Source organism: Somniosus microcephalus, chromosome 14 (genome assembly GCF_052327205.1).
Source record: "Somniosus microcephalus isolate GS21.2 chromosome 14, FLI_Smic_1.0, whole genome shotgun sequence".
NCBI classification, from domain to species: Eukaryota; Metazoa; Chordata; class Chondrichthyes; order Squaliformes; family Somniosidae; genus Somniosus; species Somniosus microcephalus.
Genome location: NC_141000.1, coordinates 89797122 through 89813498, shown reverse-complemented (window position 1 = coordinate 89813498; position 16377 = coordinate 89797122). Strand labels below are relative to the sequence as shown.

The 16377-nt window shown below is 43.3% G+C and overlaps 1 protein-coding gene across 4 annotated transcripts in view; it reads left to right on the top strand.

The window, feature by feature from the left end:
* The window catches only part of bbx (BBX high mobility group box domain containing), a 204674-nt gene that overhangs the window by 179599 nt on the left and 8698 nt on the right, over nucleotides 1–16377 (top strand). For all 4 annotated transcript variants that reach the window (XM_086006906.1, XM_086006908.1, XM_086006907.1 and 1 more), the window contains 3 exons: nucleotides 5871–6009; nucleotides 8588–8736; nucleotides 13954–14142. In XM_086006906.1, coding sequence (XP_085863032.1) covers nucleotides 5871–6009; nucleotides 8588–8736; nucleotides 13954–14142 — 477 coding nt within the window. The remainder of the gene's footprint in view (nucleotides 1–5870; nucleotides 6010–8587; nucleotides 8737–13953; nucleotides 14143–16377) is intronic.

Here is a 16377-nt window from a genome sequence, read left to right as displayed (position 1 = left end):
CAAATGGTATGTTGGCCTTCATAGCGAGAGGGTTTGAGTACAGGAACAAGGATGTCTTGCTGCAGTTGCACAGGGCCTTGGTGAGACCACACCGTGAGTATTGTGTGCAGTTTTGGTCGCCTTATCTGAGGAAGGATGTTCTTGCCATGGAAGGAGTTCAGCGAAGATTCACCAGGCTGATACCTGGGATGGCAGGAATGACGTATGAGGAGAGATTGGGTCGATTGGGCTTGTACTCGCTGGAGTTTAGAAGAATGAGAGGGGATCTCATTGAAACTTATAAAATTCTGACAGGACTGGACAGACTAGATGCAGGAAGGATGTTCCCGATGGTCGGGGAGTCCAGAACCAGGGGTCACAGTCTAAGGATAAGGGGTAGGCCATTTAGGACAGAAATGAGGAGGAATTTCTTCACCCAGAGAGTGGTGAACCTGTGGAATTCTCTACCACAGAAGGCAGTAGAGGCCAATTCATTAAATATATTCAAGAAGGAGTTGGATATATTTCTTAAGGCTAAAGGGATCAAGGGGTATGGGGAGAAAGCAGGGACCGGGTACTGAATTTGGATGATCAGCTATGATCGCATTGAATGGCGGAGCAGGCTCGAGGAGCCGAATGGCCTACTCCTGCTCCTATCTTCTATGAAGGTTATTTTAGTCAATGCATGCTTATACTGGGGGAAATTCCACACAGTATTATCATGTCCAGTATTATAATGGACAATAGATGGCAGCATTGCAAAGGTTTCCATCATAATGGCTATTGTACGAGCAACCTTTCGGAAGGGTTTTCTGGAGAATCAGTGCATTGTGGCTACATTAGGCTCTGTTCTGGGTTCCCTTAGTGACTTAGAAGTAAGAAAACAGGGAACAAAAGACCAGATAGTCTGACATCAGTAATAGTGAAAATGCTAGAATTTACTTTTGGGACATGGTAACAGGGCACTTAGAAAATCATAATGGGGCAGTAATTCCTCCCCAAACGCGTGAGTACGGAAGGGGTACTCACGTGTCTGGCCGGAGGCAATGCCGGTTTTCAGCATGCACAGCGCATGTGCTGAAAACCGGCATTTCCTCTCCTCTAACCCAAGAGGTGAAGAGGCTAGCGCGTGCGCTGTAGGGGGCAGCGTGTGCGTCTTGGATTTCCTCTGTTTTGGGGGATTTGCGCATGTGTAAAGGCCTCCGGTCTTTACGCTTGTAAAAAGCACACGTAAGTATTTATTTTTACAGGTAAGTGGTGTTTTAGTGCAATTTAGAATTTTTTTTTCCACAGGTTTATTATTTTAAAGAATCTACAATAAGGTAAGTTTAGTTTTAGACCCTTTTAATTAAACATTTATTTTTTTCAAAAAAAAATTATGTTTAAATTATTTTTTAAACTTATTTATACTTAATTTAATGATTGGGATGTTTTTTAAAATTTTATTTAAAGTTTTAGTAGTGTTTTGGGGTGCAGTACTTCTCATGAGTTTGACAGTTCTTACTCTCAAACTTATGAATGAATCAAATCAAATCAAAATCAAATCAACTTTTATTGTCATTGTTAGTGCACAAGTGCAGTACAACGAAATGTAGGCTTGTGCCTCCCCTGATTGGCTGAACAGTGCTCACCTGATCCCAGCCGGCACATCGCACTAACTACGCCGCTGGGTCAGGTTAGCACAGCGCGCCGACATCAGAACCGGGCCACTGACAGGAAATCCACTGCGGGCCAGGTTTCAGATGTTGGCACGCTGGGTAAGTGCACATCGGGGGCTTGCACGCGCGGCAAGCCCCCGACACCAAGTTCTGGGCCAATATGATCAGACCGAGTCAACACGAATTTACGAAAGGGAAATCGTGTTTGACAAATCTGTTAGAGTTTTTTAAGGTTGTAACTAGCAGGGTAGACAAGGGGGAACCGGTGGATGTGGCGTTTATGGATTTTCAAAAAACATTCGATGAGGTTATTACACAAAATTAGGGTTCATGGGATTGGGGGCAATATATTAGCATGGATTGAGGATTGGTTAACAGACAAAGAGAGTAGGAATAAACGGGTCATTTTCAGGTTAGCAGGCAGTAATTAGTGGGACGCCGCAAGGATCAATGCCTCAGCTATTTACAATCTATATCAATGATGTAGGTGAGGGGACCGAGTGTAATGTACCCAAGTTTGCTGATAATACAAAGTTAGGTGGGAAAGTAAGCTGTGAGGACAATGCAAAGAGGCTGCAAAGGGATATAGATAAGTTAAGAGAATGGACAAGAACGTGGCAGATTGAATATAATGTGGAGAAGTGTGAAGTTAACCACTTTGGTAGGAAAAATAGAAATGCAGAATATTCTTTAAATAGTGCAAGACTAGGAAATGTTGGTATTCAGAGGGACTTGGGTGTCCTTGTACACAAATCACAGAAAATTAACATGCAGGTACAACAAGCAATTAGGAATGCAAATGATATGTTAGCCTTTATTACAAAAGGATTGGAGTATAAGAGTAAAGAAGTTTTACTGCAATTATATAGGGCCTTGGTGAGACCACACCTGGAGTACTGTGTACAGTTTTGGTCTCCTTATCCAAGGAAAGATATATTTGCCTTATATGGAGTACAATGAAGGTTCATTAGACTGATTCCTGGGATGGGGGGGATTGACCTATGAGGAGAGATTGAGTAGACTAGGCCTATATTCTCTAGAGTTTAGAAGAATGAGAGATGATCTCATTGAAACGTATAAAACTCTTAAGGGGCTTGACAGGGTAGATGCAGGGAGGATGTTTCCCCTGGCTGGGGAGTCTAGAACCAGGGGTCACAGTCTCAGAATAAGGGGTCGGCCATTTAGGACTGAGATGAGAAATTTCTTTACTCCGAGGGTGGTGAATCTTTGGAATTCTCTGCCCCAGAGGGCTGTGAATGTTGAGTCATTGAGTATATTCAACACAGACTGATAGATTTTTGGATATTAAGGGAATCAAGGGATATGGGGATAGTGCAGGAAAGTGGAGATGAGGTAGAAGATCAACCATGATCTTATTGAATGGCAGAGCAGGCTCGAATGGTCTACTCCTCCTATTTCTTATGTTCTTATGACACCATCTCTGAGATTGTACAGACCAAGAAGGTTCTAGTTTTAGCCAGGGTGCCTGTTGGAGGAATTACACTTGATTTCAACACCCCGAAGTTAGAGTATAGAAAACTGGCCAGGTCTGCCACTCCTGATCACTATTCAGCAGTCCTGATACAAGTGCACGTGAATGTTGGATGAGGGCAGGATCAGATTCCGCTGTGATATCCTCCACAGTTGAATAGCCTGTTGGAACTCACTGTAGAAACTCACATGTGAGGGCGAGCCTCTTGTGCAAAATACAGGAGTAAGATCACTGTGCCTTTGAGGGAAGGCGAAAAAATTGGAGCAAGAAGAAAAAGGTTATGTTCTGGACTAATGGGAAGCCATGCATCAGGTATTGTGCAAGATTTATCCTGTTAAATGATTTGATGAGTGAATATTACCTTCAGTTGCCAAAATAATTTGTCAGCTGGCCTTTGGAAAAGTTAAACACATAAAACATTACAGTGAACTTCACTAATTCCAGGTAATGGAGACGACCCCCTAGTGGCAGAGAATCAAGAGTTCTTAACGTACTGTACACTGTTAATTGCTTGGTCACACTGCACCCATCAGCGTAAGCCCTCACAAGCACAACTTGCCTCCATTTACTCAAGTGGCTCGTAGTTCCCACATGCAGTCACTCACTGCTCCAGCTGCTTGACTAGCCATAAACTGCTTGACTGTTCCAGTACAGCTACAATGTTGGCATCTACCCGACAAAGTGGAAAATTGCCTAGGCATGTCCTGTCCACAAAAAGCAGGACAAATCCAATCGGGCCAATTGCCACCCCAAAAGCCTACTTCCAATCATCAGCAAAGTGATGGAAGGTGTCGTCGACAGTGCTATCACGCGGCACTTACTCACCAATAACCTGCTCACCAATGCTCCGTTTGGGTTCTGCCAGGACCACTTGGCTCCAGACATCATTACAGCCTTGGTCCAAACATGGACAAAAAGCTGAAGTCCAGAGGTGAGGTGAGAGTGACTGCCCTTGACATCAAGGCAGCATTTGACCGAGCATGGCACCAAGGAGCCCTGTAAAATTGAAGTCAATGGGAATCGGGGAAAACTCTCCACCGGCTGGAGTCATACATAGCACAAAGAAAGATGATTGTGGTTGTTGAAGACCAATCATCTCAGCCCCAGGCCATCGCTGCAGGAGTTCCTCAGGGCAGTGTCCTAGGCCCAACCATCTGCAGCTGCTTCATCAATGACCTTCCCTCCATCATAAGGTCAGAAGTGGGGATGTTCGCTGATGATTGCACAGTGTTCAGTTTTATTTGCAATTGGTCAGATAATGAAGCAGTCCGTGCCCACATGTAGCAAGACATGGACAACATCCAGGCTTGGTCTGACTCACCTTCTGACTCCCCAAAGCCTTTCCACCACTTAAAAGGCACAAGTCAGGAGTGTGATGGAATACTGTCCACTTGCCTGGATGAGTGCAGCTCCAACAACACTCAAGAAGCTCGACTCTATCCAGGACAAAGCAGTCTGCTTGATCAGCACCACATCCACCACCTTAAATATTCACTCCTTCTACCACTGGCGCACCGTGGCTGCAGTGCGTACCATCTACAAGATGCACTGCAGCAACTCGCCAAGACTTCTTCAACAGCACCTCCCAAACCCGCAACCTCTACCACCTAGAAGGCCAATGGCAGCAGACGCATGGGAACACCACCACCTCCAAGTTCCCCTCCAAGTCACACATACCATCCTGACTTGGAAATATATTGCTGTTGCTTCATTGTTGCTGGGTCAAAATCTTGGAACTTCCTCCCTAACAGCACTGTGGGAGTACCTTCACCACACGGACTGCAGCGGTTCAAGAAGGCGGCTCACCACCACCTTCTCAAAGGCACTTGGGGATGGGCAATAAATGCTGGCCTTGCCAGCGACGCCCACATTCTGTGAATGAATACATTTTTAAAAAATATGGGAGCTACCCAAAAACACTTCCTAACTATCAACAATTGTCCCCAAGCGACAGAGGTGAGGTCTAAAGGGAATATGTGTTCACCTCCAGTGATACCTTCAGCAACCTGAGGTTAGTGGAGCTGGCAGTACAGAGCCTGCCTGTTTAAACACACCTCTCATCAGCAGATGAGCACTTTCAAAGAGACAGGGAGGGACCTGTGTACATTTTACAGTTGTTGAGTACTGCAGGGATCTGGAGGCTGCCAAAGGGGTCACTGGAATTGAGAGTATATTGACTTTAAAGCTCACCTCTGTAGCTGGGAGAAAGGGGCAAGATTCATGTAGGGGGAAGCATTTTGTCTATCACTCTCTGGTCCGTGGTTGATCTGGCAGCTGCAGTTTTAGGCAGTTGCTGTGAGACACGAGGTCAGCTGTTACAGTACTGCTAAAGGAGGACCGCAGATCTCGGAGCACAGTGCAGGCGATGATCTTCTGCAGTCAGGTCAAAATTGCAGGGTAGTGGATGTGGTTAATATTTCCCATTGAACACACGGCACAAAGATTTTGCTAATGAATTGTCAAACTGATTCACAATTTGGAATAATGACAAATTAAAACTCTTGGTTTAATAGTGTAAATTTCCCTGTATTTAAGCAGTCAGTTACAAAAAAAAACCTGGAGAAGTTGACCCCAGAAAGTCAAAAAGATATAAGCTAATTCAACACTGGGAAGTAAGAATGGGATTTTGAAAGAGCCAGTGTAACTTGGGAATGGCTTGCACACGGTTTGTATTGTGGAATAAAGATGCGACTTCCGTGTGTTCTCTGAATGGTACAGACGTGTATTTGTAATGCTTTTAGGTAAGAAAGCCTCAGGGAAAGGGGGTTCCTCTGATCATGAAGGATGTTGGAAGGAAGAAGATTGGACATTTTCAAATGTTGGGACCAGTGGAACCAAGAAGTTGAAGAAATTGAAACAGAAAGATGAATCTGCTCTTGGGTAAGAAATCAAATTCTTTCTCTGCTTTCCCCTCCACTGCTGTTGGGGATTTAACCCGGCCGCCTGTCTGCCATTCACTCATGTTTAGCTAAAGGATTTGTGTGTCGAGCAGTCTATTGTGTCCAACTTGCAAACTGTAATGTGAAATGGACTGATCGCTGGTATCTGATTTTCAGTGGGCCTTGAAAGAACTGATTATAACTGTGACACACCAGCAATCTGTGTGTGTGTAGGCTTCTAAATGAGACTGATCGCCTCGTATTATGTGATATTTTATCTGCACGGATGAAATGTCAGCTGTTAGAAAAGAGTACTTGGTTTTTCAGATCACCCTACCATCAAAACTATTTCAAAATTTGTTTACACCAGTTGGATTTTGCCTTCATAACTGAGTAATATTGGGGATTCTGGCAGTATTTTATTACATTTCCGACTTCTGTCAGTAACCTCTCCAATCCTAGTTCTTTTACATTTTGTGCATTACCATTATTAGTTTTAATAAACACCCTGTAAACCACAATTACAACACATTATTTTGCAAGCAAAGACCTTGTGAAAGTGTCCCTTTTGTCAATGTGATTTGTCTGCAGCTACTGAGCACTAGTACACAAGCAAGATTACATTGGGTGGGTGGGGGTGGGGGTGGAGCTCTACCTTTAAAGTGTATTTCTGGCCATGCAATGTGGTAAGATAAATAGACCACGGTGGAAAAATTCATTCTCGCCCAAAAAGCAGCCGCCGCGCTAAACAAGGTAAATTGGTGTGGGGGGCATGGTGGTAGGTGGCGCTGCGCTAACCTTCAGCGCAATGCCGTCCTGGTGGCGTTGCACGAGGGACCCAGGACCAATTTGTTGTGCTGGTGTGATGTTGCTGCTTCCCGGAGCGTCTGTGTGAGGCTGTGAAGCTCGTAATGTATTGTGGGCAGTGAGGATCTCTGAAATTTAAAGGGCCCTGCACATTGAAGCAAGGGAAAATAAAATGCACTGATTCAATACATTTTTCAGCTCTTTTTGTCTTTTAACAAATAATCAATATTTAAAAGAAGTTCCAAATGTCAATATTCAGCACTTAAAGCTGAATTATCTTCCTAAACTCGACAAATGGGAAAACTGCCTCAGCACTACCACAAATGGCTCAACAAGCCAGGGAAGGGGCACCCAGGGTCTCGCACGCAGCACTCCAGCTTTATACAGGGGGTCAACACTGCAAGACTGGTCCTCTACCCACAGGGGCCAGGAGGCCCTCCAGAAAGAACAATGTGGGAGTACATTACCAAGGCCGTCACTGCCAGCAGTATCATTCCTACCACCTGGCTCCAGTGCCCAAAGAAGCTTCATGACCTCAGACCACTGGTCAAGGTCAGTGAATGCATCTTCTAAAGCCGTCTCCTACCAACTGAACCACTAGTGTCACACACTGCTCAATTCAGGACCCCCAATCACTCACCTACCAACAATCTGCACCAATGACGAGGCACATCTCCCATTCCTAGCATCACCTCACACCTTTGGAGGAGATGGTGCTGGCCATTTTTGGCAGGGGCATGGCTGAGCCCTTGGCCAGCTGAAAGGATACAAGATGCGGGTATCCTCGTACGTTATCTTCCTTCTGGCATGCACCTCTAGGCTTCCACCCTTGTGCCTTCCCCATTTCACACACCCAAGAAATGCATCCTACCCAACCAGTGGGTCAACAAGAAGAGGCAGCCTGCCCAGCCTGTGGGACCGCAGGCGGATGATTCCATCCCGGATATGCCAGCCACAAAGGGGCTGTCTGGGATGCATCCTTCCGTCTGATTGCTCCTCTTCGGCTTCCTTTGCTTCTGCGTCTTCCTCTTCCCTCTGCAAGCAGACACTGTAAATGTGAAATGACAACATAAAATACTGCAAATACTCTGTTGGTCAGGCAGCATATCGATGTTACGTGACCTGCTGAGTATTCGCAGCACGCTCTGTCTTCTCAAAGGCGTTCACTTACCATCCGAGCCCTTGCAAGCGTCCAGCAGCACTCCCAAAACACTTTTCACATCTATTGCAGCAAGCCACCACTTCAATTAAAAAAAATGTCCAAACTCCTTCCATTCAAACTTACCTGATTGATGTGTGTGTCCTTTTAACAGCTGGATATCGCCAGTCAGCCTGCTTGCACGCCAGGTTAACCTGGCGTGCTTATGACCCAGCGCTGACTTGAGCACTAGGGTCGAAGTTCGCGTAGCTGACATTAAGTTGGCGTTGCATGCCGACTGACATCACCACATCACCATTTTTTTTCAGGGTGCTTCCAGTTACCGGCAGCGCAAAGGGGGTGACCAATATGGCGGCTGCTGCCCGGACTGCCTCCAGCTGGCGCAAAAGCAGCGGCCGCTATTTTTGCACGCATCGCTGGCGCCACCAGTTGGCAGTAAGGACATCAATTTCTTGCCCCATGAGTTTAAAAAGAGTCCTACAGGACCTCTTTGTTATCCAGTAAAGTCCATCTTGTTTAATTTGGAACTGAAGAAGAAACCTTGAAAGCTTGTGGATTTGACCAAGACTGTGGAAATAATGGGAATTTGAGAACTCTCTTGTTTTCCTTCTAGGTTAGGGAATCTAGAGCAGGAGTTTGAAAAGAAATTCAACAGCCTTCCACAATACAGTCCAGTAACCTTTGACCGCAAGAACACAACAGTGACGAGGAAAAAGAAAAAGAATAGGAGTGGATCCACTGAGCAACAAAAATGTGATAAAGGTAGGACTGGAGGGTATAAAGTAGTCTGGATGTATTTTGATGTTGAATGTGTAGTAGTAGAAGTGCCATGTATTGACTGCAGTTATACTGTTCAGCCCCAGTAGATTTCAGTGATAGAAATTATGTCACATCAGGCTACTTATATACCTTACAGAAAATGCTGGAAATACTCAGCAGCATCTGTGGAGAGAAAAACAGAGATAATGTTTCAGGTCGATGACCTTTCATTTGTTTATCTCTCCACAGATGCTGCCTGACCTGCTGAGTATTTCCAGCATTTTTTGTTTTTATTTCAGATTTCCAGCATCCGCAGTATTTTGCTTTTGTACTTGTATACCTTAATTAGACATGTTTAGTTACTTCCTGGATACCTACGCCTTTTGAAAGAAGGAAAAAAACAACGTGTTTTTAAATAGCACTTTTTAACATGGAAAGTTCCATGGTGCTTTACAGAGGCATAATCGGTCACAAGTAGTTGCCTAGCCAAAGGAGAGATTAGGAAAGGTCACCAAACACTTGGTAAAAGGTGGGTTTTAAGGGAAGGCCTTAAATGAGGAAAGGGAGGTGGAGGGATTTAGGCAGGGAATTGCAAAGTATAGTTCATACACAGCTGAAGGCATGGCTGCCAATAGTGGGCCAAAAATAAGAGGGGCTAATGCACAACAGACTAGAGTAGGAGGAACAGAGAGTGTTAGCGTGGTTGTAGGGTTCGAGGAGATTAGAGATAGGCAGGGGTAAGTCATTAAACATGAGGATGAGAATTTTAAATTGGCAGCGTTGGGGGACCAGTAACCAATGTCAGCAAGGACAAGGGTGATGGGTGAGCAGGATAAGGTGCGGGATAGGAAAACCGCAGCAGATTTTGAATGAAATTAAGTTTACAGAGCGTGGAGGATGCGAGGTCAGCCAGGAGAACATTGGAATAGTTGTGTCTGGAGACGATAAAGATAAAGAATACGGGTTTCAGCAGCAGTTGGGCTGAAGCGGGGTGGCGGCAGGCGATTTTATGGAGGTGGAAGTAGGCAGTCTTTGTAATGGAGAAGATATGTGGTTGGAAACTCAGCTGAGGATCAAATCGTACACCAAGATTGTGAACAGTCTAGTTCAACCTACGACTGACCGGGGGGGGGGGCGGGTGGGGGTGATGGAATTGGTGGCAAATGGATGGAAATTATAATGTGGGTCAAAGATGATGGCTTTGGTCTTCCCAATTATTTAACTGGAGGAAATTCAGCTCAACCAAGACTGGATAAGCAGTCTGATAACACGGAAGCAGTTGTGGGGTTGAGAGTGGTGGTGGAGAGGTAGAGCTGGGTTTGTTACTGTACATGTGGAAGTTCACCCCATGTCTTCGGATGATGTTGCCAAGAGACAGCACATAGATGTGGAAGAAGATATCCATGGAAAGTTCCTGGGGGACTTCGGAGGATGGGAAACAAAGCCATTGCTGGAGATATTCTGGCCGCGATTGGAGAGGTAAGAGTGTAACCAAACAAGGGCATTCCCACTGAGCTGGACAGCAGATGAGAGGTATTGGAGGAGGATGGTTTGGTCAGTCATGTCAAAGGCTGCAAAGAGGGATAGTGCACCACCATCACAGTCATAGAGGATATCATTTGTGACTTTGATTATGGCTGTTTCTGTGCTGTGGCAGGGATAGATACCTGATTGGAGAGATTCAAACAAGAATTTTTGCTAAAGATGGGCACTTTCAATACATTCAAGGAAAGGGAAGTTGGAGATGAAGCAAGAGATTGCAAGCGCAGAGTGACTTTATTTGAGGAGGGGTGTGATTACCATGGTTTTGAAAGGGAAAGGTACAGAGGATAGAGAACCATTTACAATGTCAGCTATCATGGGGGCAAGGAAGGTAAAGATGAAGTAAGATACAATTCTAAACAGAGCACAAGAAATACCTGCAAAATCTTTAACAAAGATCTCGCAAGGTCAGAATGAACATTTGTGTCGGTGATAATAAAAACAGAAAATGCTGGAAATACTCAGCCGGTCAGGCAGCATCTATGGAGAGAGAAACAGAGTTAATGTTTCAGATCGATTACCTTTCATCAGAACTGGAAAAAGTTAGAAAAGAAACAAAAAGATGAGTCTAGAAGTGGTGTAAATTGGAATGGCAGAATCATCAACAGCTGCCATCTGAAAAAATAGGGGCCGAGGTTATGGTCTGAAATTGTTGAACTCGATGCTGAGTCCAGAAGGCTGTAAAGTGCCTAATCAAAAGATGAGGTGCTGTTCCTCGAGCTTGGGTTAACTCATCTTTTGTTTCTTTACTTGCCCCATTACCATCTTCTTTTGCTTTGTAAAATTATACCTTTTGTCATTTAACACTCCTGTCTTCCAAGCTTCCACCCTATCACAGACCTTCCCTTTTGTTCTTTCCTCCCCTCCCCCCTTTCCCTGCCCCTACACTGGCTTAAATTCTGTTACATCTCTAACTTTTTCCAGTTCTGACAAAGGGTCATCGACCTGAAACGTTAACTCTGTTTCTCTCTCCACAGATGCTGCCTGACCTGCTGAGTATTTCCAGCATTTTCTGTTTTTATTTCAGATTTCCAGCATCCGCAGTATTTTGCTTTTGTATTTGTGTCAGTGTCTGTGCTGACAGAAATGTAATAAACTTGCTCTCATAGAAGCTTGAGACTGGTGTACACTGGAAGTCAGACTCAAAGCATATGAGCCCAACTTTATTACACTTTTGCCAGTACAAAATATGTCTTTTTACTTTGTTCAGATGGAAAATGAAACTTTCCACCAGCATCCTTATAATTGATGTTTTGGTGTTTCCCTTTGCGTGGCTGTCTGGTGGAGTGACCTATGGTTGGTAGGTTCTAGGTGGGTCGGCCCTCTTTGTGTACATTAATGATCAATTTTGTTGCTGAACACTTCGGCTAATCACAGATTTTCGAGTGCTGGATAGATCAGGAAGGAGGATCCAGCATATAACACAATAAAAGATGTATTATCAAATATGAAAAGCAACATTGTGGAAGATTGAATTTACGTCTATGACAACACAGGAGTCTTACAACAAGGACATGTTTCCTCTTATTTAATTTAGGGACTTGATCTCGGTACTTAAGTACAGACAGTGTTCATATTTTTTTGGAACACTATCCACTATGATGGCAGATGTGGTCAGAGTAATTGCTTTTGTGCCCTTACTGAGACCTACTCAAAGCCAACTAAATGTGTATATTTACACCTGGGCACTGCCACTACTGCTGTCACCACCACCACATCCTTCATTAATTCTACAAAGAAAGTTAGCAGGTATACTGTCCTTGTACTGAAAGTGACCAGTGGGCCAACACTGATAAGTAGTATAAGGCATACCTGTATCTTCATTTTCCATTAGTTGGAGCAGATTATGGGATTACCATGTATCCTGTTGGTATCAGGAACCTATTGGTGAAAGCCAGCATTTTCTTTTTTTTATATTTTTATTTATATTTTTTAGGATCATCTCCATCTCAGAAAATAGTCAGCAAGTTTAAACACCAAAAGGCCACACATCATTTAACTGATAAAGGGACTAACAAAGGTTAATTTTGCTATTTAGTAGAATGTATTTGATAGGGGTAAAAGAAGAGATGGCCCGAGCTCTTGAACCCTTTCAGAGGTATTGCATTGTCAAGCTTCCATGCAAGAGCTGTAACTGCAAATGTTCACATAGCAAAGCATGGATGGAAATAGGCGCATAAAACTTTTTAATTGTTCCCAGAGGATGTTACACACACCAAAACATGTATATAAATTTGTATATAATGACCTAAGTGCCCCTGTGGGACTGTTAGGTTGTATATTGTGACATAGCAGTCTGTTGGAATATAATTAAACCCATGGTAATCATATCTGGCTAATCTCTTCATATTACAATAATCATAAATTACAATAACTATGAAACAGGTTACATTAACTTTGAAGTGGAGCAGCCAGTAAATGGGTTACTGCAATAAAATTCTTCAAAGAACACTGCTACATTAGTAGACCTTACAACGTGCCCTGGTCAAAGTGTTGGCCAGTAATTGAGCCTAGCATAGTACCTCACCTATGTGGATAAAATAGAGCAGATTTGACCATTATAAAAAGGATCTTGGAATGGAATCTGAGCTTTCTCCAATGTCAGGAACCTAATAATAAAAAAAATTGTACTGTTTAAAATCCATTGGGTGCTGCATTATGGATAGAATTTAAATGTGCAGATTCTCATGCAAAAATACACGTTTCATTTCTAATAGATTCAAACCTTCTAATGTCCTCAATAATGTCACAGCCTCCAGTTAGAATAGCCATTTAGTAGTTTCTAATGTTCAGTTGAATCCAATAAGCACATCATTAATTTTCCATAAAGCAGCATGGCAAATCCTTGTACGACAGTCCGTTTAATCATTCAGCAACTCAACCTAACCAACAATATAATGCACTGAATAAAGCCCTATGTATAAAAGTGATCATATTCTTACTGTCTCTTGGTGAAAATTGAAATGTACCTACAGTGCTGAGTATTATATTAAATCTGTTAGTCAATGTGATATGCTTTTGTATTAAAGTTTTAAATTTGGCTCTGGAAATTCTTATACATATAGAAAGGCGTTAAGCACAAGGCATGTTCTAAACATCCAGCCAGTTATGTACTTATGTATAATCAGTTGTACCAAGGCCACTGATATTATACATACTGTATATGGCTTCCCTTCTAATTCAAAAGATTTCCTGGCTGTAATAATCTTTTGTTTCTGGCATATGTTTGTGTTGTGTAGAATTAATTTTAAAGGATTTTAATATAGGCCTGGAAGCGAGGAAAAATAATTCTACCAATTCCTGGTTTCCCATCTCAATATTTTATGATGATGTCATTTGATAATGAGGTTACACTTGCAAAACATTTAGCCAATGGACTGAATTTCCTTTCAATGTGTACCTTTTAGATCAAATTGTTTCTTCAGTTGGAGACACTAAGTAAAAATGAGCAATATAGACTATTTTCATTTGTTCAAAGTGCTGCAGAAATCAATAGCAAATTGGCAGAGTTAGATCAAGTGAGGGAGACATAACCAATTAGGTATATCTTGGCACTGGAAGCCAGGTTAATAGATGTCTACAGTATTCTCTAAACAAACTAACAGAACAATCTTGTTTTATGTGCATCGATATTGCTATCGTGTTAATAATTCAACTTAATTTTTTCTTATATTTCAGCCATAGTACCACAAGATACAAACTCTGAGGAACATGCGGAGAAGGTGGACCATGCACCATCAATTCCAAGCAGCCCACTAACAGCAGTGACACAAGAACCCCTCGTTGGCAGCCAAAAACGCAAGGCCAGAAAAACAAAAATAACACACTTAATAAGAACAGCTGATGGCCGATTGTCACCTGCAGGGGGTGAGTACATGACGGATTTTGCAGTCAGCGGTGAAGGAACGGCGCTCGCCATTCACTACGCTAACAGCTGCCCACAGACTTTTTGGGGGCTTTTGAGCGGCAACTTGCAGTATTTAGAGATCCTTTTCAGCCCGGCGTCCTCTATGGGGGATCTGTGGCATGTATGAGTAGGGCAATCAACAGCGCATCTCTTCAACCAATCAGATTGAAGAATCCTCACTGAGACACACAGGGCTGGATTTTGATACTGGCGGCGTGTAGGAGGCGGGACTATAACTTTTGGAGTTGTAGTCCCGCCTCCATCGAGTTGTGGCCAACCCATGCGATTTTCACTTGATTGATCTTGTTGAGCCCTCCCAGCGGGCTCAGCAGGCCAATTAAGGGCCACCCGGCAACAGGTGACGTCACAGATTGACATTTCATCTGTCAAGAGCTTTTGACAGATGAAATATCAGCGTTTGACAGCCCTTTGAAGCTGTCAAACACTGACAATCTGTACTCCAAGTTAATTCCTTCCTCTCAGGCTGATTTAGAGATCTCTCCAGAACAGAAAGCTGAATGCTGCAACTTTTGACAGCTCGCGGCCATTCTGCTTTCTGTGCCGGTGAGATGAGGGACCCCCGAGACCTGAAGGAAGGAAGGAAGGCTGTAAAGGTAAGTAAAACTTCTTTAAACACTTTACACACACCAAACACACTTACCTCTGCACTCATGCACCCATCACTCACCTGAACACCGGACATCTCGAACCCTCCAAGCCCTTCAGCCCGACAGTCTGCCTCGCTAACTTGGTGTGGTTTGGAGCCGTCGGGAATCCCACACTTCAGGGATAAAAATAGAGATTAGGCTAAAAACTGCCTGTTAACTACCTGTTAACAGGCAGTTAATTGGCACTAATCCCCTTCCCGCCTCGGGGAGGCGGCTCCCAGCACAGGTCGGGTATCCGCCTCCTTTGAAACTGGCATGGAGGCGGGTTGGGGGCAGTATGGGTTCGTGCCCCCCCGATTTTGCAATTTTAAACCCCCACACGCCTCCAATCCCGCCTCCACGGCCCAATGAAAATCCTGCCCACAGAGTCTAAACCATGAATGTAAAAATCATGTACAAAAATTGAAATAAAAAGAGGGAAAGAAAGACAAGATTAAGAGAGAGAGATAAGAGACAAAGAAAAAATGAAAAAAAAGTTATTTTAATTTTAAATTAAAAAAGAAGTCCCCAAGCATAGTTAAATTCTGAAAGAATGAGACTCCACACTTTTAAAATTAAATTTTCAGGGCCAGAGAGGTTGTTTGACAGTAATTAAGACATATCATGCCATTAAAAATTCACTTATACCTGAATGCACCAGCCTTAACTTTTTTTGGCATGTTTAATGGTTAAGTTGTGGATAAGTACTGCAACTTCACGCCCTTGCATGTCTTTTAATGCCAAGTCTGTCGGTGAGCTACTGGTGTAGCGAAGCTTGTGGCGGAGCAGAGCAATTTGGACAGTAACTTCCGGATTTCCACGTTTAACTGCGCATGTGCAGACGCTAGAAGTTGCTGTCCAACTTACTCCATAATAACAGTGACCACTGATAGCCTCACCATCATAAAATCCGGGCCATCAGGTGCATGCGTTGTTATAAAAGTGGCCGATGATACTCCTAGAGAATGGATTTCCGTGATCTTTATGTCTGGTAAACAAAACAGTTGAATGGGGATTTGATTTGTAATCAATGTATTTACTGTCCTTTTATTCTACAGATCACTGTACAGAAAGTACACCAGAAACCTCCATTAGTATTGGAAGTTACTGCATTAATTTTTGATGTCATTAAAACCTATGATATCAACTTCCATTTGGAACTATATTTTAATTTCCTGTAAAATATGCCAATTAATTTTGATTGGATTTTTTTGTGTTTGTGTGCAGGAATGCATTACACTTGCATTACATGTAGACTGTGATTATACTTAGCTGTCGATCTCAAATCAGTAGCTACAGTATTGATCCGCAAATGCAGCATTTTATTTGTTCATGGGGATGTCAATGAAGCTAACCAAGCTGCATTTATTGCCCATCCCAAGTTGCCCTGACAAGGTGACGGTGGACCTTCCTGTTGTGATTGTTTATACGTTTGAATGGCTTGCTAGGACACTTGAGAGGACATTAAGTAATTTACATAGTGTGAACTAGAGTTAAGTGTAGGCCAATTGAATTGTGGTGGCAAGTTCCCTTCCCTAAAGGACATTA